The following is a 27,880-nucleotide window of genomic DNA, read 5'->3' on the forward strand; positions in this document are numbered from 1 at the left end:
GGTTGTTTTTCTTTTGGGGAATGGAGTTCAGTTTTGGGGTCTTTTTTGTACTGTTTTTATAATCAATTCGTTATTTTTATGATTTTTTTTTTGTGTTGTTGGGTTGTTGATTTTTCGGTTATTCCTGCGCGATAGACTTTCGTATAAAAACATACTTCACTTCTGGAGGAAATTGATGTTGTATACCAATGTTAAAAATAAACTCGGATTGAAAATTTGTCAGTTAATTCTTTCAAAGATTATAAATAAACTCATCATAGATACCAGGACTAACAAATTGAAAATATAAACAATTTTATGCATTTGTCGATACTCAAAAAAATTATAGTAGTATTACATTTGTTCTGTTACAATCTATACTGTTTTCTTCCAGCATGTTTGAATTTAAGCGTATAATTGTTCTGGTTGATGCACGACAGGGTCCGATAAGATAAGAGGGCGAAGTAATACTTTTGGGATAAAACTAATTACCAATATTAAAAAGTTGATGAAGTATAAACAGGTAAGCACAATTAGGACAAATTATATTATTGAAATTAGATCATAGGGATATCAGGCAAATTAAAAGAATTCAAATATTTGTCAAAACTATTAAACCACTATGTCTTTTCCTTAACTTGTAAACCTCAGTCCTGTGAAAAGCATACTTTATTCTGGTTTATTAAACATTATTTCCAATCAAGGGTAGCAAATTATCTTACCCTTAAAATCCTGCACATGAGCAGATATTAATTTTTCTACTTCCTGTTTCATTGTTGTTGCTTGGTCGGAAAACATTGACTGAGAAAATGATCTTGAAAGTAGGTTGCTTTGCTTTGAAGATGTAAATATGCTTTATGATGTGAACAATTGAATTGCTACATTTATTTAAGGCCATGTAAGTGAACGTGTATGACACATAGAAGTGATGTCACCGTGACTCAAACAAGTTGATCTTCGACTTCGGTCTCTCTGTTCTGTCCATAATTTTGGTACAGCAAGTTCATAGCCAATTTAGTTTAAACACATTTATTTATAGTGATTGGGAAACAAGTTTTGCAACTTATATTAATCCCTTTCCACTTTGCGTGTGGAATAGTATATAAATATATATGTTCCTGGCCTACTCTTTTTCGAAATCTACAAGGGTGTCTTTAAAGTGCAAGAGATATGGCTCTCTCTTAACACGGGTCAGCCATTTATTGTCCCTGTTCATGGGCTATCATCATTTCCTCAAGACCATACTCACAAATGGTGTGAAGGGAGAGCCGAAAATTCAGTTCTTGAAATTTTCATCCCAAACAGGGGCGGATGCAGGAATTTTCGAAAGGGGGGTGCTAACCCAGGGCAAAGGGGGGTGCAAAACATATGTCTCGATACAAATGCATTGATCGGCAAAAATAAAGGGGGGGGGGTGCGCACCCCTGGAACCCCCCCTCTGGATCCGCCACTGCCAAACAGGAATTGAACCAGGAACCTTTGTGTTAGTAGTCCAATGCACTACACCACGGCTGTCTGTGAATGAGATAAAAGTCGTATCTATTGCATAAACATTAATGAAGAAGTAATAAAAAATGGTAAAACACTTTCAATGACTTTGCACGAAAATAACCCTTTACTACACTCTACAAATAATAAATTATTATGGTAATAGTTTCAGACTTAGCTGAGGAACCATAGCTCTTATGTCCTTATGCTATTTTTTTACTATTTGTGGACCGTCTGCAAATAGTAAAAAAAAGCATAAGGACCTAAGAGCTACGGTTCTGCAGCTATTTCAGTTTTGTGAAATATTTGATTTGAATACAGAATTTGATTTGGAAATTCTTTGATTCAGTGTAAGTGGAAACTGATGATTGATCAATGAAAGTTGGAAATAGATTTTCTGATGGTCATGTCATGAATAAAAAAAAAACACCAATATTTCTCAATTTGAGTAGTTTTCATAAATTTTGAATATATGAAAGAAAAAAACTGTGCGTCAGTGTTCTCCCCAGGTTGGGAATATTTTTGTAGATCCTGCAGCATCTGAATTGGCCGTTGTCCCTTTATTCTAGATTCTAGCGTGTTAATTTTCACATTTTCATTATAAATGTTGGTTATCAAGTTGCTTATCACCAGTAAGAGGTCGATCAGTGTTACGTAATAAGTGACCATTAGTTTGAGTCACACTCATCTCAGCCTTATCAGACTATGTAATCCTGCAAGAGCGTAAATGATCTTCAAAATGGTAGATAATTTTAGAAGAAAATTGGAAAAATTAAAACTTCAGAGTTCAGTGCAGAATTTGAAGAAATAGATCCCATTATACATTGTATTTATCCATCGTATGCATGATCACTTGACCGTTTACGTAACAAATTTTTTCATTGGTCAAGAAGAAGAATCTATTTAAACATTACCAATGAACTTGTTAAATACACTTGCTAAAGATATTTATGATGAAAATTATGAATGAGTATTTGTGGTTGAAAAAATTGTAATCAGCTTTGATTAAAGATAACGAAGAGTGATTTATTTTAATTGAAAGTGAAAATTTGTTCCTTGCAAAGTAAGTGTGTCTTAGACTGTCATGTTTTTAGAAAAAATTAACGTTGCGTCTGATATGTGTGACAATCAACACGGGTAAGGAATCGCTGCATCTGTGTAATATGTCTCTAGTAAATAATTCCAATGGTCTTTACTTGCATGTACTTAACTTAACGAAATTGTAAAGTTTCGTTTATATCTACCCTCCAAAGACATGAAAGATAGGTTTTAACAATAATACACACAATAGCGTAATTTAAGTCAAACTATGGAAACTGTTCAGCTGTTCATTAAAATATTTTTGTTTTATAAAGTTGAATACCAAATATCTTAACCATATTTGATTTTTGTCGAGCCTTCGACTTTTGTCAAAAAAGCGAGACTAAGCGATCAACGGCGGCGTCAACAAATATTCACTCTGTGGTTAAAGTTTTTGAAATTTTAATCACTTTCTTAAACTTTACTGGATTTCTACCAAACTTTGACAGAAGCTTGTTTATGATCAGAAGATAGTATCCAAAAGTAAATTTTGTAAAAATAAAATTCCATATTTTCCGTATTTTACTATAAATGGACTTAGTTTTTTCTGCAGGGAACCATTACATTCACGCTGTGGTTAAAGTTTTTAAAATTTATTTACTTTCTTAAACTATCCTGGGTTTGTACCAAACTTGGACAGAAGCTTATTTATGATCATAAGATTGTATCCAGAAGTAAAGTTTGTAAAAAGATTACTCCGTTTTTTCTGTAATTTACTTTTAAATGGACTTAGATTTTCTTACAATCATAAAATAGTAACAAGAGGAATATTTTTATTGATTTTTTTCCTCATTGTTGTTGAGCCTGCGATTTACAGCAAAAATAGGCGAGAAACTGGGTTCCGCGGAACCCTTACAAATTTTTTATAATTCTGAATGAACATGTTCTCTGCAAATAAATGTAACAAAGGTTTGACTTCTAAACACAAGGCAGATGATGGAAGTAGAAGTTTTTTTTCAGACCTATGACTTCTAATGAAAAGGGGAATACACTGGTACCTTTTGTCTACACTGTCAGTATAAGCGAATACGAATGAATATTTTATTCTCATAAAAATACATAGTTACATAGAAATTAGTAATTATAGTACAATAATAGTGCATGCGTAAATAAATGTGGAAAAGGGCAGTTTATTTAATTGTGTATGTTAAACACAATTTAACTAACCAGGAGGGACAACAATTGATAATACTTGTTTAATGAATCTTGCTAGTTTTTCTAATACAATAATATCAGTTGATGAAAATAACTGATTAAATTTTGAAGTATTTGCATTTTTTTGACAATATTTCAATAACAATTTTTGCCTTTCTGAACTAAAAAAGTCACAATCTAAAATATAATGGTACTCATCACCTATTTCATTTGAGTTACATACAATGCAGGTTCTTTCGTCTCTTTGAATTTTATGCCATCTGCCCGATTCAAAAATATCTTTATAATTATTGCAGTTTCTATTTGATGATCAAAAGTACTAAGCTTTCAGAAAATATCAATGTGGTTAAAAAAATCAGTGAAGAGTTATCTCCCATTGACTTACATGTAGTTCTATAAATTAATCAAGAAAAGATATTTTCTACAAGATTGCTTCGAAAAGAGAATTTGTGTTGTCAATTTCATTATTTATATGTTACTTTCTTTAAATGTGTATACATCATGTACATCATCATGTAAACATGTATATGTTTTTTTACTGAAATGAGCCTATATCAAATTACTCTTATTATTTTATTAAATCATTTACTGTGCTATATTGTGTAATACAAATGTACTGTGGATTCATTATTATTCGTAGGATACCAATTTTAATGGGTTTCCTGATTATGTGGGAAACATGAATTCCAATTGTTGTGTAATATAATATTATAATATGAGTACATGCATGACATCACATGTAATAAGTGGTGTTAAAATATGAAATTTTGGAAAGGGTCCTGCTAAAACTTTTTTAAGGATTTATATTATCATTATCCTTTAGTCTATTTCTATGGTAGATACATGTAGATGTCTCAATTGATATTGGCTGTCATGTTTGGTACAAAATGCAGTATTTGTATTTGTTTTTAAATAGATACCTATATTTAGGAACAGCATTGTTTTTATCTGATGGTCTAGCTATAGGTCGGCCAAAAATGAAATTTATTCAGGATAAATTTTCCTTTTCATTAATTTTCGAGTAAGCAAATAAATTAACATTAAATTAAATTGTTAGTTGACTATTTATGGGAGTTATGTAACTCTTCAATGTTGATTGATATATTTTTGCAATATCATGAATATAGAGAGAGGGAAACTGGAAACAACAAAAATTACCATTTAAATAAGATGATCTACAAATGAAATATTCTATAAAATATGTGCACTTTGTACATGATGTATCATGATTCTATAAAATTCTGACTTGAGTTCCACAATGCATCATACCATTTTACTTCAATGACCATACAGTCATGACATCAAATGATCTCCCAATATTATGACTATACTTATATCTTAATTAGCTTCTTTATCTTGTGATTCCTAACAGACATGACAGAATGCTATACAGATAAAAACATATTAGTTAATATACCAGTAGATAGATCTGATTGATAATGTAAAAAAAATCATCAATATCTTATCAATTTCTGACAGAAAAGTTAGAGGTTGTTGCATAACATGCATTAAATCAGCCCAAAACTCCTAAAAGTATTACATACCATGCCAAAGTTATATTATTATAATAATATAATGTATAATTTGTATTATTGCTTTGGTCAGTATGGACACAATTATACATTGATACATAATATTTAGTAGATAAAGTTTATTACTTTATTTATTAATAATAAAGATTAGAAAAAAAGGACTGGCAATAATGAATTTATTATAAAAGTATATTTTAAAAGATCATCCTAAATTGGGTTTGCAATACACATGATACAATAGTATTAATTTCTCTGAAACTCCATCAAATTTTGTTTTTAATCACCATAATATTTGTTCTACTCAATGTATACATGTATATATATATGCATTGTAAGATTGCAGAAGATAATATGTCTAAGTGTATACATTATACATGTATATAATGCCTTTTAAAGAGGAAAATAAGAACTGTTATAAAAATAACCACTAGTTTATTTATTTGTACATTCCCTTGTTGATAAAAGTGTTTATACAATTGTTCCATTGTATGATAAAGGATCTTTGAAACTGAAGCCTTCAATTGATTGTTTATCTAAAGGAGGGGGTTCCATGTGTTTATTGCAATTAACATGTATAAAGATTATGTAATGTACATTTATAACAGAGGATAATAAACCAGTCACTATTTTTTATTGTTTTGGAAATTTGTATCTATTTCCTTGTTTTAAGTTTTGACATTGATTTTTCATTTGTGGATTGAAAATTTTGTAAGCAGGAAATTTGTTTTATTCCTATATGATATGGGTGAGTCAGTCATATCTATATATATTCACTTCAAATATATATACATGTTCTTTTTTACCATTTCTGCTTATATTTAAGAAAATGAAAATAAAAAGAGATAACAGAAATTTTGAATTAATGGAATCAATTTCAAATCTATTTTTACAGTTTTTTTGTTTTTGTACTTTTGCATTTATTTTCATTCCCGATTAAACAGAATAATATTTTTTTATGAACAAAAGAGATGTTAAACATATGTAGGTATGGTTAGTTGCAATATGCATGTACATGTATACATTGTACATGTACATATTAAATAAAATCTTTTTCTAATAGTTGATCGTAAACCTTTGGATTCATTAGAATAATTTTATGTAAATATACCGGTTCATGTACATGTATATCAAATTCAAGGTCTCATTTCTGAAGTGCAAATTATGTTAGACCTTGAAATATATGGGGATTTTCTCTGTTGATATGGAAAATCAATTAAGTCAATAATAACAATGCAATATAGTTTGGGATATATATGTACATGAAATTATAATAACATTTTCAATTATAAACATCCATCAAAACATGTACAAGCATCAAGGTAAAAATTGCTTATAAACTAGGTTTGCTTATCAATCAATTTCCCCAAAAAATCGACAGGGTCATGTTTTAAGAAAAAGGTTCAGATAAGACAATTAAGTGTCATTATTTGGCCATGAAAAGCATTTTCTATTCCTCTGGCTCAGTTAAAATAAAATATTATAAAAAGTCGTTAGACACCAACTTAACAAATTAAAATTAAAGAAGATACGACCTTTAGCAATGTTGAGCCTATGGATACACTATAAACTATATGTTGTCGGTTTTTTTTGCAAGTTGTAGTTATATACATGTAGATTACATCTAGTTTGTGGATGTTTCAATAGCTAATGGATCATACAATTTAGTTATCAACTGTATTGTTTCAGGTACATATTAATATTGTATTTATTATCATTTATAATTTAACATGCATAATTATATATATCTTTTAAGTTTGATCAAAAGCAAACGATCATGTTCATGAGAAACTTAACTATGGAATACATTTTTTATTGCAGGTAAAATTGAGTTAAAGTTCATCAGAAGGCTGTTCCATATGGACAGAAAAATGGATGAAAAAGATAAACCAGATAAACAACCGAAAAGAAAAGAGAGAAAAAATGATGAAAAGACTGCTAATCGAGAAGAAAATCAAACAGCAAAAAACTTGTGTACAAATCAGAAGCTTAATGTGAATCCAAGAAATCCTCTAAATTCAGTATCACAACCCCAATCACATCAGAAACAAGCTAATTCAACAGCAACATATTCAGAGTCATCAGCTGAGGCTATGGATGATTCAGGAGCACCGGACTCGCCATTGAATTCCATGCAAGAGTCCCCTGCTCAGAACCCTGTCAAGATGGAAAGGGTTCCATCAACCTCAGATTTACCTGTGTTTTCTAGTCAATTTGTCACCCAGATCTCTTCTCAAAGTGACCCAGGTCCAGAGAAAGCCCTTTTGCTGGCAACTGCAAGTGCAGCTTTTGGACATGGTGGCAATGCTCCATATAACTGGCAGGCTACTAAGATCTGTGTCAAAGACAGACTTTCTTATCTTTGTAATACTGAAATAATGGCTGATGTTCATTTTATGGTTGGAGCACCACCCCATCAACAAAAAATACCTTCTCATAAATTTGTTCTGTCTGTAGGTAGTGCTGTGTTTGATGCACAGTTTAATGGTCCAATGGCAACACAAGAGGATATTGTAGAAATCCCTGACGTTGAGCCTGCAGCATTTATTTCACTTCTCAGATTTTTGTATTCAGATGAAGTTAAAATATGTTCTGATTCTGTTATGACTACATTGTATGCTGCTAAGAAATATGCAGTTCCAGCATTAGAGAAACAATGTGTGGAGTTCTTAAAGAGAAATTTGAGCAGTGACAATGCATTCATGCTTTTGACGCAGGCACGTTTATTTGACGAGCCCCAGCTGGCAGCTTTGTGCTTAGAAACTATAGATAAAAATACACACGAGGCTTTGCAGGCCGATGGTTTCACAGACATAGATTTAGAAACACTTTGTTGTGTTCTAGAACGGGACACATTAGGAATCAGAGAATTCAAACTTTTCGCATCAGTTTGTCGTTGGGCAGAGGCAGAATGCACTCGTAAAAACCTGCCACCAAGTCCTGAAAATCAACGTGGCGTGTTAGGGCGTGCATTAAGACTGATTCGCTTCCCTTTAATGAGTGTGGAAGAATTCGCTCAAGGAGCTGCTCAGAGTGGATTGTTAGAAGATAAAGAAGTGGTCAAATTGTTCTTATACTTTACAGTAAATCCTAAACCACAGATAGCTTTCCTTGATGTCCCAAGGTGTTGTCTGACTGGTAAAGAACAAGTAGTATCCAGATTTTGTCAGATAGAGAGTAGATGGGGTTATAGTGGAACCAGTGATAGAATCAGGTAATCTTAATTTAGAAAAGTGTTCTACTTCATTAACTTACAGTACTAGATTATCAGTATTTTAGTGTATTAATAGTATGCAGTTCCAGTTGAATCAAGATAAGTAAAGGTTATATTATGAGTATGGTGCCCAGTCTTCACGCTAAACCACAAGTCCTACAGCATTGGCTTGTAGTAAAATTGGTTTCGGGCTTTTAAAATTCTGCTCTACAAGCCAACAGAATCCAACTGAAATTTTCCAAAATTTGAGCTTCTGGCTTGTTGACTCATAAAGTTAAGCGTGAAGGCTGGGTGCCAAAAACCCTTGAGGTAAAATTGAATGGTATATACATTTTTGGTGTAACCGTGAATGCAGTCCAGACATGAACATTTAGGTTTCAACACTTATTCTTTTTAACCATATAAGGAATATCTCTCAACTAAGCTAAGCTTGATAATGCCCCATGTTGCTTTAATTTGTAGTCAATAAACCATGTAGGACATACTTAGTTAATATGAAACAGCACACTGAATTGACTTAACTTTTAGTAAATCTTTTGTTTCTAGGTGATCATGTTAACATCATTTAAAGCATATATGTTCAACCTTAACCTAAACTAACTTCTCATATATATATATACTTTTTCACTTTGTTGGTCTTTTGGAAAATGTTGTTTGTGCTGTTTTTAGACCCTTCTACAACGAAATTTGTTTGACATGCACACGTATAAAAATTGCGGTTTTTATCCAACGCAATCATAGGTTTGAACGTAGTTTTCAATTTAGACTCGTATATATATATATACAACTCGTCTAAACATCAACCCAACAATGTTAGATCTGTAAATTTGCTTTCGCAAATTTTTGGTTCTTCCCTCGTCGGGATTCGAACCCATGCTACTGTGATATCGTGACACCAAATCGTCTGCACTGCATCCGTCCCCCTAGACCACACGACCACCTGGGCTCTAAAAAAAAGAGCTTTTGGTGGGCATGTGTTACCTTTCCATGTCAGTTATATATATATACAACTCGTCTAAACATCAACCCAACAATGTTAGATCTGTAAATTTGCTTTCGCAAATTTTTGGTTCTTCCCTCGCCGGGATTCGAACCCATGCTACTGTGATATCGTGACACCAATCGCCTGCACTGCAGCCGTCCCGCTAGACCACACGACCACCTGGGCTCTCAAAAAAAGAGCTTTCGGTGGGCATGTGTTACCTTTCCACGTCAGTTTGAATCTAGCGGTGTACTACAGTACATGTCATATATAAGGCATGAAGATGTTATTGTCACATATATATTTGTACAAAACGAAATTTTTTTTTTCAAATGATTGAATACATGACGTTCAATGATATATATATTAATACGTAGTCACATATATCTGATTCAGAGTGAAGCCTGATCTTGGAAGAGAAATATGGATAAAGGATATACATAATTTATTGATCGTGTTATAATCATATTGTAGATGTCTTTTCATATTGTCATTTTGACATTTTCTCATACCCATATATGCCTCGTAGCATTTCACTTAAAAATATACCTGACATACATAAGATAATGAATAATTTAAAACATTTATATGTTTCAGGTTCATGGTTAACAGAAGAATATTTGTAGTTGGTTTTGGACTTTATGGTAGTATTCATGGACCTAAGGAATATTATGTTACCATCCAGGTAATTGTTAGAAATTAAGGGGGTGTACATGTACAGAAATATACATGTAGTCAGATTGCCATTGAGAGTCCAAATGAGGCATAGTTAGACAACTGTAGGTCACATACAGCCCTCAACAATAAGCAAAACAGTAAAACATATACATGTAACATAAAGTCAGTTATTTAAAGTTTAAAATATGACAAAATGTGACACAATTCAAATTAAAGAAAGACCAAGCTAGTGATCATGAGATATTCTAAAAAATACTTTTTTTGGAGGAGGGTCTCACAAAAATATGCTTACCTATCAAAGTTTTTTCAAACATAAACATTTCAGTATAATTTTTTATTGTAAATGTTCTTTTCAAGATATTTTGCATCTGGAATTCATTGAACTATTTTCTTCTGAAAACTCTTATAAAAAAGACAAAGTAGCTAGCAATAATGTTTTATATCCTACCAGAGTTCTATATATTTTTCTCAGAAAAAGGGCTTATTATAGCCATTTCACTCCAATTACTTATACTATGAACTTGAATACTTATACTGTGTCTGTAACATACGACCAAACCACAGATCTAAGTAAACAATAGTCATGATAATGAACATAACTGTTACAAGAAATAACAAAAATATTTCAGCAATAAGTACAAAAATGAAATCCTCTAGAAACCAGTATTTTTGACATGTGATGTTTTATTATTTCTTTAAATTTCAGATTATACAGTCGGACACTGGTAAAGTAATGGGACACAATGACACCAGTTTTCAGTGTGATGGTTCTAACTCCACGTTCCGTGTCATGTTTAAGGAGCCAGTGGAAATTCTGCCCAACACTAGTTACACAGCATGTTCAACTTTGAAGGTTAGTTTTCTTTTATGCCCATTCCTGATCAAATATTCATGATATTTTTATATATGGTTATAAATAGTATAAAACATTCTACCACTAGAACTACAGCATGTTTATAAGGCAATGTCAAATTTACCATGTTTACAGGGTGATAAGAATATTGAAAATTCCAAATATTTATAGATATTTTGAAATTTAAATTAAGCTTCACTCATATGACTGTAGCTGAGCCCCACTTAGGCAGTTTAATAGTGCCCCCCAAACGCTTATGAACATTCCTTGATCTGCCACTATATACAGATAAAAGATTAAGGGAACAGAAAAGAGGGAGTTTAATTGGGGTGCTGATATATAAAAGGAGTAGAGACTTATTGCAAAATAACAAAGTTAAGAGAAAAAAGTATAAAAAGTTTAAGAATAAAGAAATAAAAGAGTCCAATCCATACCCTCTTTGATAAAAACATTATGTCATTCTTGTTTCCATTCTCTACTTTTCTAAGTTTGTCTTGGTCAAATATCATGAAACTTATAAATAACAATGCTTATTTCAACAAAACTCAGATCAAATACAAATTTGGTTGGCGTGTACTGTTTATTTTACCATTCATGAGTTATGTCCCCTTATAATTTAATATGCAAAATGGGGGCTTTATTCCCCATTTATTTTTGTAGTAAAAAAACAGGGCAGCTTAATTGCAATAATAATGATATTTTTGATTTTAAGATTGAAATTATGTATAAAAATAAAAATATGTGTCATTCAATTCATCTTTATTGTTTTAGGGTCCCGACTCGTATTATGGAGCTAAAGGTCTCAGAAAAGTGACACATGAATCTGTTTCGAGTGGAAAGGTCACTTTCCAGTTTACTTATGCTGCAGGCAACAACAATGGAACATCAGTAGAAGATGGACAGATCCCAGAAATCATTTTCTACACATAAAACTATTTAGATTAAAATCTGTTGTGAACCACTGCATCTCATTGAAGAATTCAGAAGGTCAGCAATTCATACGGAAAAAAAGGATCAAGTACTTTTTACATGAAAATACAACTTAAGTGCATAACATCCATGCTACCAAATGTTTGAAATAATATCCCTAAAGTGAACTTTGAAGTTGAATTTCACTATTAAAAACAGCTTAAATTATCTTAATTGAACTTTAGTCATGTAATTATAACATCAGTTGAAGTTCATTATTGCATATTAATAATTCTCATGAGCAGTGCTTATACATAGTTCAACAATGAATCAAACTGGGAAATATTGTATTTTGTCTCAGAACTAAAATCCATACAGGAAGCTGGTGGAAATAGAAGAATTCATTTATGATTATGTATTTACATTAATTGATATTATGTAAGACCTTGCCAAGTGAACATTTACATTATAAATTAAAATGGCACGAAAAAATCACGTAGTCATGGTAGTGGAAACATTAGTTTAGAAGGAAATCAGAAAGAGATGCTGAATGATATTTTACAATGCATAATAATATCAGGTTGTTAAGTAGAAAACTATTAGTGGACAAATCAGAATGTATGAAACATTGAAACCAAGTGACATGAAACTATATATGTCAGAAGATGATTGTCCAGAGGATAAAGTCAAGTGCTATTTCTTTTTTCTGTTGTAGCAAATTAATATTGTAAAAGTCATTATAATTTTTACTATAAATTTTGAAAAGGCCAGTAGTAAAGGATTTAAGCCATGAATTTATAGGTATGAGGAGGAAGAACTGTGTTATGCGTTGCATTTTTTTGTGATATAATTTGTGATATTTAGTCATTTATTTATGCTACATGTATCTAAGGCTATTCCATTTTAACATTACTACTTTACAAAACATGCAAGATATAATGGTTTACCTTTTTTTTAAATTGTTATTTGGATGGAGAGTTGTCTCATTGGCACTCACTTCTCATCTTCCTATATTTAAGACAATTTTTACTGATCATTCACAATATATTTCTTGTTATGAAATATTAGCTTCAAAAGCAGTCATGCTTTTAAGTTATATTTACCTCCATGGGTTTTGTGTTATGTTTAAATGGAATACAGTGCATTATATAAATGTACTTTTATCAGATAGGTAGAATATTCTATTTATATTAACGGGGTAGATGACTTTTAAGGATGGCTTAGAAAGGATATCTTTATTGTGGAAAATTATTTTATGAATTAACTAGATGTATATTGATAATTGATCTATTTATTGTATATATTTTTTTGGTATGATATTTTTAAAAAGTATACAACTACAAGTTTATCTTTATGGCAGTAGAGGACGTGTATTGATGTAAGAGCCTGGTTCAAAACGGTACCAGATATATTCAACAAGATAGAGAGAACTGATTTAAAAAAAAATATTAGTATTAAAATCCAAAATTGAAATTGTCTCTGAAATAGTCCCGTCAGTAATTCAAATATGAAAAAAACACCGTTTTTTAAAGAATGAGATTGTAAATATCACATTGCATCCCATCTCCTAAATATTACCTAATTTCTTGTTTGCAAATATAAATGTTTAGCCCAATTTTGAATATTAAAGTAAGGGAATATGGGAATGGCAACTGCATAGATTGTTTCAAATCTATAAAGAAATGAATAATAATACATAATCATGATAATTAAGTCATTGAATATAGTTTTCAAAGTTAGTTCATCAAAATATCCCATTTAGGTATATATATTAAGGTGTCTATAGATAACAGTAATTTTGCAAGCAAAAAGAACTAATAGTCTTTCAAATGTGTTTTCCCCCTTATTGTTAGCTTAATTTATCCCGTTCAATCCAGTTTATGTTAAAAATAAAAAATTGAAATGCTGAAAAAAATGCCCATATTTTTCCTTGTATGCAAAAATGAAAATGCTTATTATTGATATTATATTGCTGTAGACCGTTGAAGATCTAAATTATGAATAAAATATCAGAATACATTTATGGTTTATTTTCTTCTTGTACAATATTAAAGCTAGCTGCCAATATAGAAATAAGATGTGGTACGATTGCTAATGAGATACCTCTCCACCAGAGACTAATTGACATTAAAGTTAACATTTACAGGACTAGGTGATCACAAGGCCTTCAACAATGAGCAAAACCTATACTACATAGTTAGACTGCCATAAGAAGCCCAATACAAAAAATTGTAAATCATTTCTAACAGTAAACCATGAATGTAAACAAATACAATATACAGCAACTGAATTTCTGCATGTACTGGCTCTCAACTAGGGGACAGGCACATGCAGAATGTGGCAGGTATAAGGGCATACGATACAGTTACAGGGAAGGTAAGGACGTTGCTAACGTAATTTGTTATTTTCGCGACGTCAAACTGTGACATATCGGAAAAAGATGCATTTTTCGACTGATTTTTATCATTCAAACTGATTTAATTTGAAAACGAGTTCATGGACCCCTATTTTTCAAAACGGCATTTTGTTTCATTTTGCAAGGAGATTATGTGAACCAAATTTTATAAAACTGTAAATAGAGGATTTTTTTTTATTTTGATAAACATGCAGTAAAAAATGACGATTTTTCCTCAATTCATGAACATTCGATAAATAGTTGTTTTTGAATAAAAAAATTGCATATTTTTTAGGATATTTATAAAATGCAGAAATTACCGATCATTTAACAAAAAACAATTTGTGTTTATCTTTTATAACAAAAAAAGTAATGTCTTTCTTTCGAAAAAGAAATTACGGCCACAAATCTGAATTTTGATCAAAAATACAAAATTTTGACCTCATTTAACTCAAAAAGTAGCACATGAAGGTATATTTTTTATTACATATTTGATTTAATCAGGTAAAAAATAGCCTATATGCAAATTTTCATGAACTTGTAAATACAGGATCAAAACTGTATCGTATGCCCTTAAACATGTGCCAAGCCATCTCCCATGGGACAACAGTGCAACATATGAACAAATCTAAAAATCAGTTGATACCTATATTTTAAGCATTTGTAAGGATGACTTAAACAGATTTATTTTACCTTCTACATTCTGAACAAAATAATAAAATAGTTTACGTCATTGCTGAAGGAGCGACAAAGAAATAGAAGTTTTAAAATGTGGGACCTATCTGTAGAAGATATTTGTGCTGTTGCTTTTGAGTCCTCTTTGTAGCAACATTCTAGCACTATTGCTTTAAGGGTTGATACATATTTGAGGGCTTGTATATTGGAAGAATTTTGTCGCAGAAATCTTGACAAAGGGATAGTGACCTGGCAGTTGCAGCGTTAGCTAACTTCTTAAAAGCTTTATATTTTAAAAGGTGGAAGACCTGGATGCTCTATACTTTTATATAGATGCCTTCTGTGACTAAGTTTCCGTCTGTCAAATTTTCGTTGACCTTGACCTCATTTTCATGGTGCAACGACTACTTGAAAAAAGTTACAATTTTTTGTAATATTAATTTCTCTCTCATTATGAGCAATAAGATAACTATATTTAGTATGTGCGTACCTTGCAAGGTCCTCATGCTGGTAGGATAATTTCCCTCAACCTCTACCTTATTTCATGGATGATTGATCAAGAATAAGTTTTGGTGGTCATATCCATATCTTAGATACTAAAACTATTAGGACTAGTCTATTTGGTGTATGGAAGGACTAAGGTGTACATGTTGAACTGGTAGGTGTCATTTGACCTTTACCTCATTTTCATGGTGCAGTGGTTATAGTTAAGTTTTGTATTTTGGTCTTTTTTTCTTATACTGTATTCAGTAGGTTTACTATATTTGGTGTATGGAAAGATTGTATGGTACATTTCTAGATGTCTGGTGTTATCTTGACCTTGACCTCATTTTCATACATTGTAGTTTAGTGGTTAAAGCAGGAACATATATATTAACATATATACTGTTCCCAGGTTAAAGTTAAGATTTTGAGTTTTGGTCTATTTTTCTAATACTATATGCAGTAGGACAACTATATTTGGTGTATGGAATTATTTCATTATGTTAATGTCAGTCTCGCATGTTTTATATGACCTTGACTTCATTTTCACAGCTCATTGATCACTAAGTATTTGTGTTTTGGTCCGTTTTTCTTAAACTACAACCAACTGGTCAACTGTATTTGTTTTGTATGGAAGAATTGTAAAATGTTCATGTGCATGTTTGCCTTGCATAGTTCATCTGACCTTGACCTCATTTTCATGGTTCAATGGTCACTGCTTAGTTTTGTTGGTTTAAGTGTTTCTTATAAACAATCAGCAATGGGTCAACTATATATAGCGTATGAAATGATTGTTAAGGTGTACATGTATTTCTTTTTTGGCTTACCGGTATATGACCTCAACCTCATTTTCTTGAATCATGTGAAGTTTATGTGATAGTTATAGTAAAGCTTTATAGTTAGGGCTATCAACATAATACCATTGATTAGTAAAAAAGGTAAGACATTTCAACGTCTGCACTCTTGTTTTATAGAGGGTTGATACATTCAAGGCAGCTATGAGAACTATAGATATAAAAAAAAGATGTGTCATGATTGCCAATGAGACAACTCTCCATAAGAGACCAAAATAACACAGAAATTAACACTATAGGTCACTGTACAACCTTCAACAATGAGCAAAGCCCATACTGCATAGTCAGCTATAAAAAGCCCTGAAATGACAATGTAAAACAATTCAAACAAGAAAACATATGTCCTAGTTTATGCAAAAATTGAATAAAAAACATATATGCAACACATAAACAAAGGACTACCACTAAATTAAAGGCTCCTGACTTGGGACAACCACATACATACAGAATGTGGCAGGGTTAACCTTTATGAAAACTAAAGGTTCCTTACAGTAAAGTTAGGAATAGACCAAAAGACAAAAGCCATCATAACAGCCAAACTTCCATACATCCAGTGAGAAAAACATAGGCTCAGGATAGAGTTCAAATATTTGTTAAAATCTTTTCCAAAAATAATGTATCAGGTAATGTGTGATTCATAAAGTTAGAATACAAGAAAATATTTACTGCTATTCAAAGCAAGGAAACAACTCTTAATGATCATATCAAATTGAACTTTTGTAGCAAATGTATTATTCTCAACAAGAATGTGTCCATAGGATATCATACCCTGCTAGCACTATCACATTTCCATGTTCTATAAAACCACCAAAATCAGGGTTAAAACTGTAATTATGCATATGATTTAAAAAATTTGAAAACATACTCGAGGGCGCATGCAATAATTAGATGTTAATATCCTAATGAACATGTGTATTAAGTTTCTAGTTGATGTGACCACAACTTAGTTATGAAGTGCCTTATCCATATTTGACTGATGAGATGGCCGTACAGAATGATCAACTGACGCAGACCAAACATTGATTTTGTTATCTGTAAATTAAAACCATAACAAATATTTCACATATGTACTGTCACAGTACAAAAATGTACTAGGATCTGTAGATACCTATATTTTGGCATTGCACAAGGTCATGTTTCTCTGTCTGTTAGTGACATCCTTACTGTGAATTCAGAAATTATTGAGATTTTGTCATTGTAGACTTCATAAATACATTTTTAATGTGTACGATTTTGAGAAAAATCTTTTAAAATTCATATAAAATATTTCAAAATGCCAGTCCAAATCATCAGTTTACCACCCTGTCACATATTTTGCAATAATTTCTGAATTGACATGCACATTACCCTTATTCTCTTGGATGTGTACTGATTGATATTTTTATAGTCTTAGATACATTATTCTGTTTTATTAGTTGATATTGGCATTGAACTGGCTGTCAGTAACTGTGAGTACTCTAAAGTTCTGTACTTTTTTTGTTCGGGATAAGGGATGGATATATTCTTCGTCCCATCCTGTCTTTTTTTTGTTTGATCTGATGAGTTTAGCCTTTTTCAACTTATTTCTATAGTTTGTTGTATGTTGTGTTATTACACCACTGTCTTTTTTCGTATACTGTTTTGTTATAAATTAGACAGTTAGCTGAACTGTTTCATATTTTTCATGTTTAAGCCCTTTTTACTGACTATACAGTATGGGGTTCTCAGTGTTGAATGCTGTAAAGTTACCTATAATTGCTTACTTCCACTTTATTTGAACTTTGGTAGATAGTGGTCTGTCTCATTGGCATTCATACCACAGCTCATTATCATTATACTGAAACATTATTTCCCCCTTCTATCCTAGACAGGGAATAAAAATATGACAAGAAATTGACAAAAGATGGACTGTTGAAAATAACAGATTCATTAATTCATCTGTATAAACTAAAACCATGCTAAAGTCCTTTCATACTAAGTTTGAACCTCAAACTAATTGGAACAGAAAATGTTTTAATTCTAATCTATCGCATAAAGCCCCAAATATACACAGAAAAAAGGCCGATAAAATCTAACATGAGGAAAACTCAAATTTTGCATTTTTAATTTCTTATGGAAATTAACATTGTAAAGGGAGATAACTCTGCAAAGATGAGTCTTTTTTGTCAGTTTTTGGTTTATTTTCTTAAAAACAGGTAAAATATGATACTATAATGGGGTAATAAGTTTGTTTTGGACTATATTATATAAGTGTCTGCTCATGAAATGTACAAAACCAAAGTGTTACGGGTATTTTTATTTTTTAGCACATTTTTCATTAAAGAAATTGCAAAATTTATGGCTTTCTGACCATATTGAAAAAATAATGTGAATTTGGTATTGTTTATATCTAAAAATTATTTGTCTTCTATCTACCTTGTTTAGAAACTTTAAACTACAAAAAGAAGAATATATGCTTAATTAGTTTTATTCAATTTGAGATTCTTTAACTTGGCATGCTGAAAAGCCTAATAAATAGTCAACTAATAAATTTTAAAATCTAGGTTGTAACATGATAAAGATCTGAAAATACCTTTAAAGTTGTTTGATATACTCTAAAGACGGCTAAAACATAAAGGGTCAATACATTCTGTTTAACAGAAGCGGTAAAGTTATAATTTTGAAACAATTTTTATTGATATTTTTACCTTTTTTGCAGACTTATCTCCCATATCTCCATAGGAATTTTTAAATCATGATTTTAAGTTTTCCTCGAGTAAGATTTTATGGGTTTTTTTTCTGTGTATATTTGGAGTATAATGATAAAGATCAAAACTTTAAAATCTTCTGTTGCAAATTTATGCTAGATTGACTGGACTATCAATGTATTGAACACTCAGGAAACAAAAAAGACTAAAACACCAAAAAACAATTTAGCCATTTTCTATTGACAAATGTTCTCTCTGCTTTCTCTTTAACTTTTTCTTCTGTGATTTTGAGAGTTCACCATCCTTTCTTTTCCTTTTTGGCTTCATAGACAGGGGATTAGCCCCTTTTAACTTTTTGTGTTTCTTTTTCTTTACTTCCTGTTCACCGAATGCTTCCACCTTCAGCTTTTTAATGACATCATGCTCATGTTCTGAAGGAGCAATTTTAGCATCGGTTTGTCTTTCCGCTTTCAATTTTGATTTTTCTGATGGTGGTTCCAGAGTTATTGTATTGAAAGCTATATAAAGCATAGGTGTGCCAGCTTTTGTTCTAAACCAGTCATTTAACATTTTATCCTAAAATTAAAAAAATATACATTTTTATGAATTTTAATGTGCGTATTGTTATGCTTTTACTTTTCTACACTGGTTAGAGGTATAGGGGGAGGGTTGAGATCTCACAAACATGTTTAACCCCGCCGCATTTTTGCGCCTGTCCCAAGTCAGGAGCCTCTGGCCTTTGTTAGTCTTGTATTATTTAAATTTTAGTTTCTTGTGTACAATTTGGAAATTAGTATGGCGTTCATTATCACTGAACTAGTATATATTTGTTTAGGGGCCAGCTGAAGGACGCCTACGGGTGCGGGAATTTCTCGCTACATTGAAGACCTGTTGGTGACCTTCTGCTGTTGTGTTTTTTTATTTTGGTCGGGTTGTTGTCTCTTTGACACATTCCCCATTTCCATTCTCAATTTTATTTGCATAATGTTGAGAAAATTTCTTTAAGAAAACAAAATCCAACAGCACAGTTAAGTCAAAATGTAACCTGTAGTTATTAACATCTTAGTTATGGAGGATAATTGTCTCATTAGCAATAGTACCATATCTTTTTATTTTCATGTCTTTGAGTTGAGATGATCTAAATTTTACAGAGATTTTCTGGTCCTTAAATACTGACTCTTGAATGATATACATGAACATCTAGATTGTAGATAAAATTAGTTGAATCAGACTATAGTATAATCCCATCTTAAAGTGATTATTATCAATTCTAATTCAACTTCTGCAAAAAATACAAGAGCTCTAATTCTTTGGCAATTTATCCCTTTCCAGACCCTTTGAATAAAAATCATTTAATCAACATAAGAAGGTAGCCAATGACCCCTGAAGATGATTTGATGAATCATGATGAGTTTAATGGTCATGCATGTTATATCTCAGCCACTGGATGTTCAAGATAAAAAAAAGAACACAAACGCAGAACTAAAAGTTTAAATATTGAAAATTACAGCATATAATATAATTTACCTGTGTTGCAAGGAATAACCTTTCTTTATTCTTTTTGCCAATCAGTCTTGTAATACATTTAGATGCAGATAAAGTTGACTTGTGGTTACATGGCTGTAATTTAAACTGCTTCAACACTTTAAGAGGACCATATAATACTGAACCTTTAAAAATAAAGAAACCTTTAGCTGTACATGTGGGAGTGTAGTACAACTGGCTATTGAATTCTTGGAAATTGTGTTTAATGGTACATGTACATATAAACATGCTTTATGTTTTTAAGTAAAGTACATGTATTATAAAGTTCTATAAAATCAAGAATGTTTGACGCAAAGGCATATGAGCCATATTGATTGTTTTATATAAAAGTTTCATACTCTTAGTACGAAAAGTAATATTGTTTCATATGGGATTGCTGCAATTAAATGAAATAGCAAAACTTTTGTCAGAATCAGGCTAGTTATTTTACTATAATTTAAAACAATGAATATACTTATTCACAATGAACAATGTTCAATGAACTGGAAAAAAATGGGATAATAACTGACTTACCAAAGGCTTCACATTCGTCCAGCACACATTGTGTAGTCCACATTTTAGTATCTGCCTCTAAATACTTTGGTAACTGTTCACTGATGTTAACTTTAAACTTCAGAGCAGCTTTACAAAATGTTCCATCAATCAAAACATTGTATGGTGGCTTAAATCCAAAATTACTACTGTAGAAAGTCAAAACTTTCCGTATATGCTTATGTCTCTTTATTTTCATCTTTTTTTATATATATTGCTAGAAAAATAAATAACAACAAAAATTCAATATCCAATGAGCCTGTAATATTCACTTTTTACACAATATACTCATTATATCATTAGACATTATAATTTCTATTTTTGCATAGTTACATTGTATGCACACTTTTAACATTATTAATGACCATCCTGTCAAATATGTTTACTTATATTTTTGCACTGTGCAAGGTCAGGCATTTCTCAGTCTGTTTAAGAGGTCGGTTACACTAAACATATTGGATGTGTACATGTACTGATTGATACTTTAGTATGGAAGAACATGATTTATTATTTAGATGTAATTTCACTAATTTGTTTTGAACTACATGTAGCTTCATGGTGTCATACATTGATAAACATGATGAAGGTGCTTTGTGTCCATTTTTTGTACGTTTAGCACTGATTTATTGGATGATTTTTTTGTATTACATGTAGTTGTTATTGGCTTTAAACTACAAACATGACAAATGTAATTGCCAACACATTTTTGAAGCTGTCGGCACTCTAAGATCTATTTTTTGTATGGATATGGATAGCACACCCCTGCCTGCATATGTGTTCCACTAGTCTAAAGTTAAAAAAATTGGCCACTTCATAAACATCTAAACTTTGCCTAGGCCTGTATTTCAAACTTTAATGAATACATTTTTTAACTATGGGATCATATTTTTCATTTAAACAAACTTAACATATACACACTGTGCACAGGTAACAACTAAAAAGAGTGTTATAAATTATATAAACTTATATAAAATTGAGAATGGAAATGGGGAAGGTGTCAAAGAGACAACAACCTGACCATAGAAAAAAACAACAGCAGAAGGTCACCAACAGGTCTTCAATGCAGCGAGAAATTCCTGCAACCGGAGGCGTCCTTCAGCTGGCAATATGTACTAGTTCAGTGATAATGAACGCCATACTAATGTCCAAATTGTAAACCTGATTCTCCATGCATGTAACCATTGTAACCCAACTTTCCCATGTGTGTAACCATTGTAACTGATTTCTCCATGCATGTTGCACTGTCACCCAATTCTTCATGTATGTAACCAGTGTAACCTGATTTCCCATACATGTAACCATTGTAACCAGACTTTCACAGGCTGGTTACAAATTTTAACTGGATTCCCCATGGACAGCCATAATTCATGTACTGTTTGCAACAGATAAAGCCACCATTGCATATCATTTACTAAAGGTCCATGTGTGTAACCAATGTAACCAATGTAACCATTGCTTCAATGGGGGTAACAAAACAAGATACCTATATTCAGGTGCACATTTTGTGCCATATCTAAAATTGTACACAAGAAACTAAAATTAAAATAGTTCATCGGTTGAAAACCTGGATGTTGTGAAAGTATGCATTAGTTCAAGAAATGTGGTCTTATGTCTCACAACAAATAGAAGTTTTTAACGACCTTGGCTGACTAAATATCTTATATCTCCTTAATCTAGACACAAATTACGATATGTTGGCCAAAAATGTTGTTTACCATGTGTAAGAACTTTGCAAAGCACTTGTTTGCCGTTGACTTTGAAGTCGCTTGAGTGTTTTATTCAATAGGATACATTCCCGGACTTTTTCCGGAAAAGAATTAAAACAGTTGCTTACTTTAAACCAGATGCTCCGCAGGGCGTAGCTTTATACGACCGCAGAGGTTGAACCCTGAACAGTTGGGGCAAGTATGGACACAACATTCAAGCTGGATTCAGCTCTAAATTTGGATTGTGATTAAATAGTTAACACAGCATAGGTTTCTAACACAGAATGAATGTATTCAAATGAACTTAAAATTTTTGTTTTCTCTTAGAGCAATTCACTATGCTGTTGAATATTAATCCTCTCAAAAAAATGTTTGAAGAAATTTTCTTTTTATTTATGAAATTTCAAATGAGAAAAATTTAACCCAATTTTTTATTCACATCCCCCTTTCCCTTATTCCAAAACTAATTTCAATTAAAATATTCTAATGGAGTTTGCAACAATTACTACTCATTTAAATACATGATGTAAAAAAACTGCTTGTTATCACTGAATGGTAAAGATTATTTAAATTTATCAGTTGGTAGTAAAAAGTGAATATACATTGTATATTGTATATAACAAAGATTTAAGTTGATTCTGGACAAAGAAAGATAACTCCAATTAAAAAAAAAATTTGCAGATATTTCTTGCTTACTATACTGGACAAAGAAAGATAACTCTTAATTAAAAAAAAATTTGCTATTTCACAATATTGTGAAATAAGATATTTCTTGCCATTGCACAATACTGTGCAATTGAAAAGACTTGCTATTGCACAATACTTAATATAATAATTTTAGATCCTGATTTGGACCAACTTGAAAACTGGGCCCATAATCAAAAATCTAAGTACATGTTTAGATTCAGCATATCAAAGAGGCCCAAGAATTTAATTTTTGTTAAAATCAAACTTAGTTTAATTTTGGACCCTTTGCACTTTAATTTAGACCAATTTTAAAACTGGACCAAAAATTAAGAATCTACATACACAGTTAGATTTGGCATATTAAAGAACCCCAATTATTCAATTTTTGATGAAATCAAACAATGTTTAATTTTGGACCCCGATTTGGGCCAACTTGAAAACTGGGCCAATAATCAAAAATCTAAGTACATTTTTAGATTCAGCATATCAAAGAACCCCAAGGTTTCAATTTTTGTTAAAATCAAACTAAGTTTAATTTTGGACCCTTTGGACCTTAATGTAGACCAATTTGAAAACGGGACCAAAAATTAAGAATCTACATACACAGTTAGATTCGGCATATTAAAGAACCCCAATTATTCAATTTTGATGAAATCAAACAAAGTTTAATTTTGGACCCTTTGGGCCCCTTTTTCCTTAACTGTTGGGACCAAAACTTCCAAAATCAATACCAACCTTCCTTTTATAGTCATAAACCTTGTGTTTAAATTTCATAGATTTCTATTTACTTATACTAACGCTATGGTGCGAAAACCAAGAAAAATGCTTATTTGGGTCCCTTTTTGGCCCCTAATTCCTAAACTGTTGGGACCGAAACTCCCAAAATCAATACCAACCTTCCTTTTGTGGTCATAAACATTGTGTTTAAATTTCATTGATTTCTATTTACTTTAACTAAAGTTATTGTGCGAAAACCAAGAATAATGCTTATTTGGGCCCTTTTTTGGCCCCTTATTCCTAAACTGTTGAAAATAAAACTCCCAAAATCAATCCCAACCTTTATTTTGTGGTTATAAACCTTGTGTCAAAATTTCATAGATTTCTATTAACTTAAAGTAAAGTTATAGTGCGAAAACCAAGAAATTGCTTATTTGGGCCCTTTTTGGCCCCTAATTCCTAAAATGTTGGGACCAAAACTCCCAAAATCAATACCAGCCTTCCTTTTATGGTCATAAACCTTGTGTTAAAATTTCATAGATTTCTATTCACTTTTACTCAAGTTAGAGTGCGAAAACTAAAAGTATTCGGACGACGACGACGACGACGACGACGACGACGACGACGACAACGACGACAACGACGACGCAGACGACGACGCCAACGTGATAGCAATATACGACGAAATTTTTTTCAAAATTTGCGGTCGTATAAAAAAGAAAAGCAACACATGAACCTAAGATTGCTGACTGCAGGGTCACCAACAGATTGTTTAATACTGAACTTGTATATGCTTTGAAGTGAAATAATTGACTGTGAATAGACGAAGCCAGTAAAAAGTGTATATTTACAGACTATAGCTAAGAATCAAATCAACAGTACCAATTTTGTTGCACCAGATGCGCATTTCGACAAAACATGTCTCTTCAGTGATGTTCGTGGCCAAAATATTTGAAATCCAAAGCTTATATAAAAGATGAAGAGCTATAAAAAATTGTCGATGATACGAAATTTATGGGGAAAAAATGATAAAATCGTGCACAGAAGGTTACGTTTATGATATTTGTATGCATTGGTTCAAGAATTGGAATAGCATCATTTTTACCGTTCACTAATTTATTAAGACTTTAAATGAGAAGTTCTTAGAATGTCAACTTTATATCAATATCAATATTGAACCAATTCATATTGAGTTTTATGCTTTGTATAGTTTGTGCGGATTTTATATTTTACTCCTTTGGGGTGCTCATTGTAAAATAAAATTATTTGTATTTGTACAGCTAATATTTGAATAAAGATTTTAAAGCGTGACTAGGTTATTAATCACTTGAGAATGTACATATTTTCTCCGATGATAACCCTATTGCAAATCCCTATTTCAACAAACCAGATGAGTCCAGGGGCGGGTCCATCCATTTTAAAAAGGGGGAATCCTAACCCAGGACAAAGGGGGGTCCAACAATATGTCAAAAGGGGGTCTAGATCCGCCAATGATGATTTATGCAAATTGCACAAACCAATCGCAATTTAAATTTATCCACTCGGTATGCTTTATAATCTGGAATTCTAGTTGCATTTATTTCATCTATCATATCTTTTATTTTGATTCCTGCAAGGCCTTCATATTATCAACTCGTTGTTGAATCTGTCTGTACTCATGGTAGGTGTTGTATCATAGATAAATTTAATGTCCAATTTCCATGTTCGTTGAAACATGTGACATGCAATTAATTAATTGGTACCTTTTATAAAGAGACGTATTTTTGTCTAAAAAACATTTAAAATTTTTAAGGATTTTCAGAATTTTACTTTCTATTAAGAGTAAGAAAGAGTCCGGGAAACGCACAGAACACACGATTTTTTTTGTCATTAATTCAGAGTTTCTAGGGGCCTTGAGTGGTAGCCTGGGGTTAATAATTTAAAATTTTCGTAATAAAAAATATAAAGCATTCAAGGCTTAGGCTACTACATACAGCTCAATCCTCCAGAAGCAAGGGTTAAGTACAAATTATAAGTCTTGTGTCAAAATTTTAGTTTTATATATTAAAAAAGAAGATGTGGTATGATTGCCAACGAGTCAACTGTCCACAAGAGACCAAAATGACACAGAAATTAACAACTATAGGTCAATATACGGCTTTTAACAATGAGCAAAGCCCATACCGCATAGTCAGATATAAAAGCCCCCGAAAAAAACAATTCAAACGAGAAATCTAACTTGGTTGCTAATTAAGGATTTTTAACAATAAAATTGACATGTAGTGTCATTCTTAAACAAAAACACTTGCTTCTAATATTTGATATATGGACTTGACCACAAAAACTTAACCTTGTTCACTGATTATAGAATAAGATGAAGTTAATATAACCAATGGGCGTAATGGGGAGTAAGTAAGTAAAAATATAAACCAGGTGCTCCGCAGGGCACAGCTTTATATGACCGCAGAGGTTGAACCCTGAACAGTTCGGGTAAGTATGGACACAACATTCTAGTATGATACAGCTCTGAATTTGGATTGTGATCATATTCCTGATTGTTTCTAACACACAAAAAAATGTCAACATCTTACAAACCTATTTAACAATATTGTACAATTTAAAAATTTCTTCTTAGAACTTCTCAAAAATTTGGAAACGAGAAATTTGCAGAAAAAAACCTACTACCACCCCCCTTTTTGCAACAAGTCCAAACCCTGACATGTTTCTATACATTATTTACAAGTAGTGTGAGGGAGTAAATCCGAACATACCAAATATTGTATGTTAACTGTTTTTGAATTATCTCCCTTACACTGCTTTTTAAAAATTGTCTTTATTGTCCATTGACCAGAAAAACCTAGTTTCCCCTTTTTTTTGCCACTAATCCCAAAACATTATGAGCTATAACCCCCACCAAAGGTCATTACTAACTATCCCTTAATGGTATAGAAATTTGTAGTATAATTTCAGAGAGATTCATCCACAAGTTATTGCTTGAAAACTACAAAAATGTTCATTGTGGGCCCCCTTTTTGGCCCATAATTCCTAAACTATTGGGACTATAAACTATAAACCTCAAAATCAATCCCAACCTTCCTTTAGTGGTATTGAACATCCTGGTAAAAGTTTAAAGAGATCCACTGGCTAAATCTAAAGTTATTGTCTGGAAAACCTAGTTTTTCCCCTTTTTTTGTCCCTAATTTTGCCTTTTTTAGCCCCTAATTCCAAAACATTTTGAGCCATAACCCTCAAAGTCATTACTAACCATCCCTTCATGGTATGGAAACATGTGGTATAATTTCAGAGAGATTCATACACTTAAACACAAGTTTGAAAACTCCAAAAATGCATATTTTGGGCCCCTAATTCCTAAAAGTTTGGGACTATAACTCACAAAATTAATCCAAACCTTTCTTGAGTGGTATTGAACCTTCTTTTAAAAATTTATAGAGATCCATTCACTAAATCTAAAGTTATTGTCTGGAAACTAAATGTGTCTTTAGATGACGACGCAGACGACAACCTACCATTATACAACGCAAAAATGTTTTTGCCATTGTATAAAAACTGTCTGACAGGCACAAGGCCTTTACAAGGTAGACACATACTAAATATAGTTATCCTTTTATTAATCATAATAAGAAAGGAATAAACATTACACAAAATCTTAACTTTTTTGTCAAGTAATTACTGAACCATGAAAATGATGTCAAGGACAAACAACATATGACAAACAGAAACTTCATAATATAAGGCACCTATATACAAAGTATGA

General features: G+C 31.7%; 2 protein-coding genes across 6 annotated transcripts; one reads left to right on the forward strand and one right to left on the reverse strand.

The window, feature by feature from the left end:
- Positions 1 to 704: 704 nt before the first annotated feature.
- Positions 705 to 13,886, forward strand: LOC134715301 (BTB/POZ domain-containing protein 1-like). Of its 4 annotated transcripts, none has more exons than XM_063577407.1 (5): positions 705 to 800; positions 7,053 to 8,445; positions 10,025 to 10,112; positions 10,812 to 10,958; positions 11,730 to 13,886. In XM_063577407.1, exons 2-5 carry the CDS (start codon positions 7,091 to 7,093, stop codon positions 11,886 to 11,888), a joined length of 1,749 nt encoding a protein of 582 aa, XP_063433477.1. In that variant the 5' UTR covers positions 705 to 800; positions 7,053 to 7,090; the 3' UTR covers positions 11,889 to 13,886. The 4 variants fall into 4 exon arrangements, with proteins under 4 accessions (XP_063433477.1, XP_063433479.1, XP_063433478.1 ...); XM_063577409.1 differs by having other exon boundaries at positions 734 to 823; XM_063577408.1 differs by having other exon boundaries at positions 753 to 877.
- A 5,276-nt stretch (positions 13,887 to 19,162) lies between these two features.
- On the reverse strand, positions 19,163 to 22,783 carry LOC134713935 (rRNA-processing protein UTP23 homolog). 2 transcript variants are annotated; one of them, XM_063575210.1, is made up of 4 exons: positions 22,732 to 22,783; positions 20,999 to 21,233; positions 20,468 to 20,610; positions 19,163 to 19,516 (listed from the first exon to the last, which is right to left on the reverse strand). In XM_063575210.1, exons 2-4 carry the CDS (start codon positions 21,213 to 21,215, stop codon positions 19,166 to 19,168), a joined length of 711 nt encoding a protein of 236 aa, XP_063431280.1. In that variant the 5' UTR covers positions 21,216 to 21,233; positions 22,732 to 22,783; the 3' UTR covers positions 19,163 to 19,165. The 2 variants fall into 2 exon arrangements, with proteins under 2 accessions (XP_063431280.1, XP_063431281.1); XM_063575211.1 differs by having other exon boundaries at positions 22,657 to 22,732.
- Between the last annotated feature and the right edge of the window lie 5,097 nt (positions 22,784 to 27,880).

The sequence above is a fragment of the Mytilus trossulus genome, chromosome 4, assembly GCF_036588685.1.
Source record: "Mytilus trossulus isolate FHL-02 chromosome 4, PNRI_Mtr1.1.1.hap1, whole genome shotgun sequence".
In the NCBI taxonomy this organism is placed as follows: Eukaryota; Metazoa; Mollusca; class Bivalvia; order Mytilida; family Mytilidae; genus Mytilus; species Mytilus trossulus.

Excerpts from the sequence above, each read along its gene's own strand:
- LOC134715301 (XM_063577406.1), top strand. Across the intron at positions 10,113-10,811 it reads AATATTATGTTACCATCCAG|ATTATACAGTCGGACACTGG; the intron begins GTAATTGTTAGA and ends TTTAAATTTCAG. Across the intron at positions 10,959-11,729 it reads CAGCATGTTCAACTTTGAAG|GGTCCCGACTCGTATTATGG; the intron begins GTTAGTTTTCTT and ends TTATTGTTTTAG.
- LOC134713935 (XM_063575210.1), bottom strand. The coding sequence starts at position 21,215 with ATGAAAATAAAGAGACATAAGCATATACGGAAAGTTTTGACTTTCTAC. Across the intron at positions 20,611-20,998 it reads GGACGAATGTGAAGCCTTTG|GTTCAGTATTATATGGTCCT; the intron begins GTAAGTCAGTTA and ends TTATTTTTAAAG. Across the intron at positions 19,517-20,467 it reads GGTTATTCCTTGCAACACAG|GATAAAATGTTAAATGACTG; the intron begins GTAAATTATATT and ends TTTTAATTTTAG.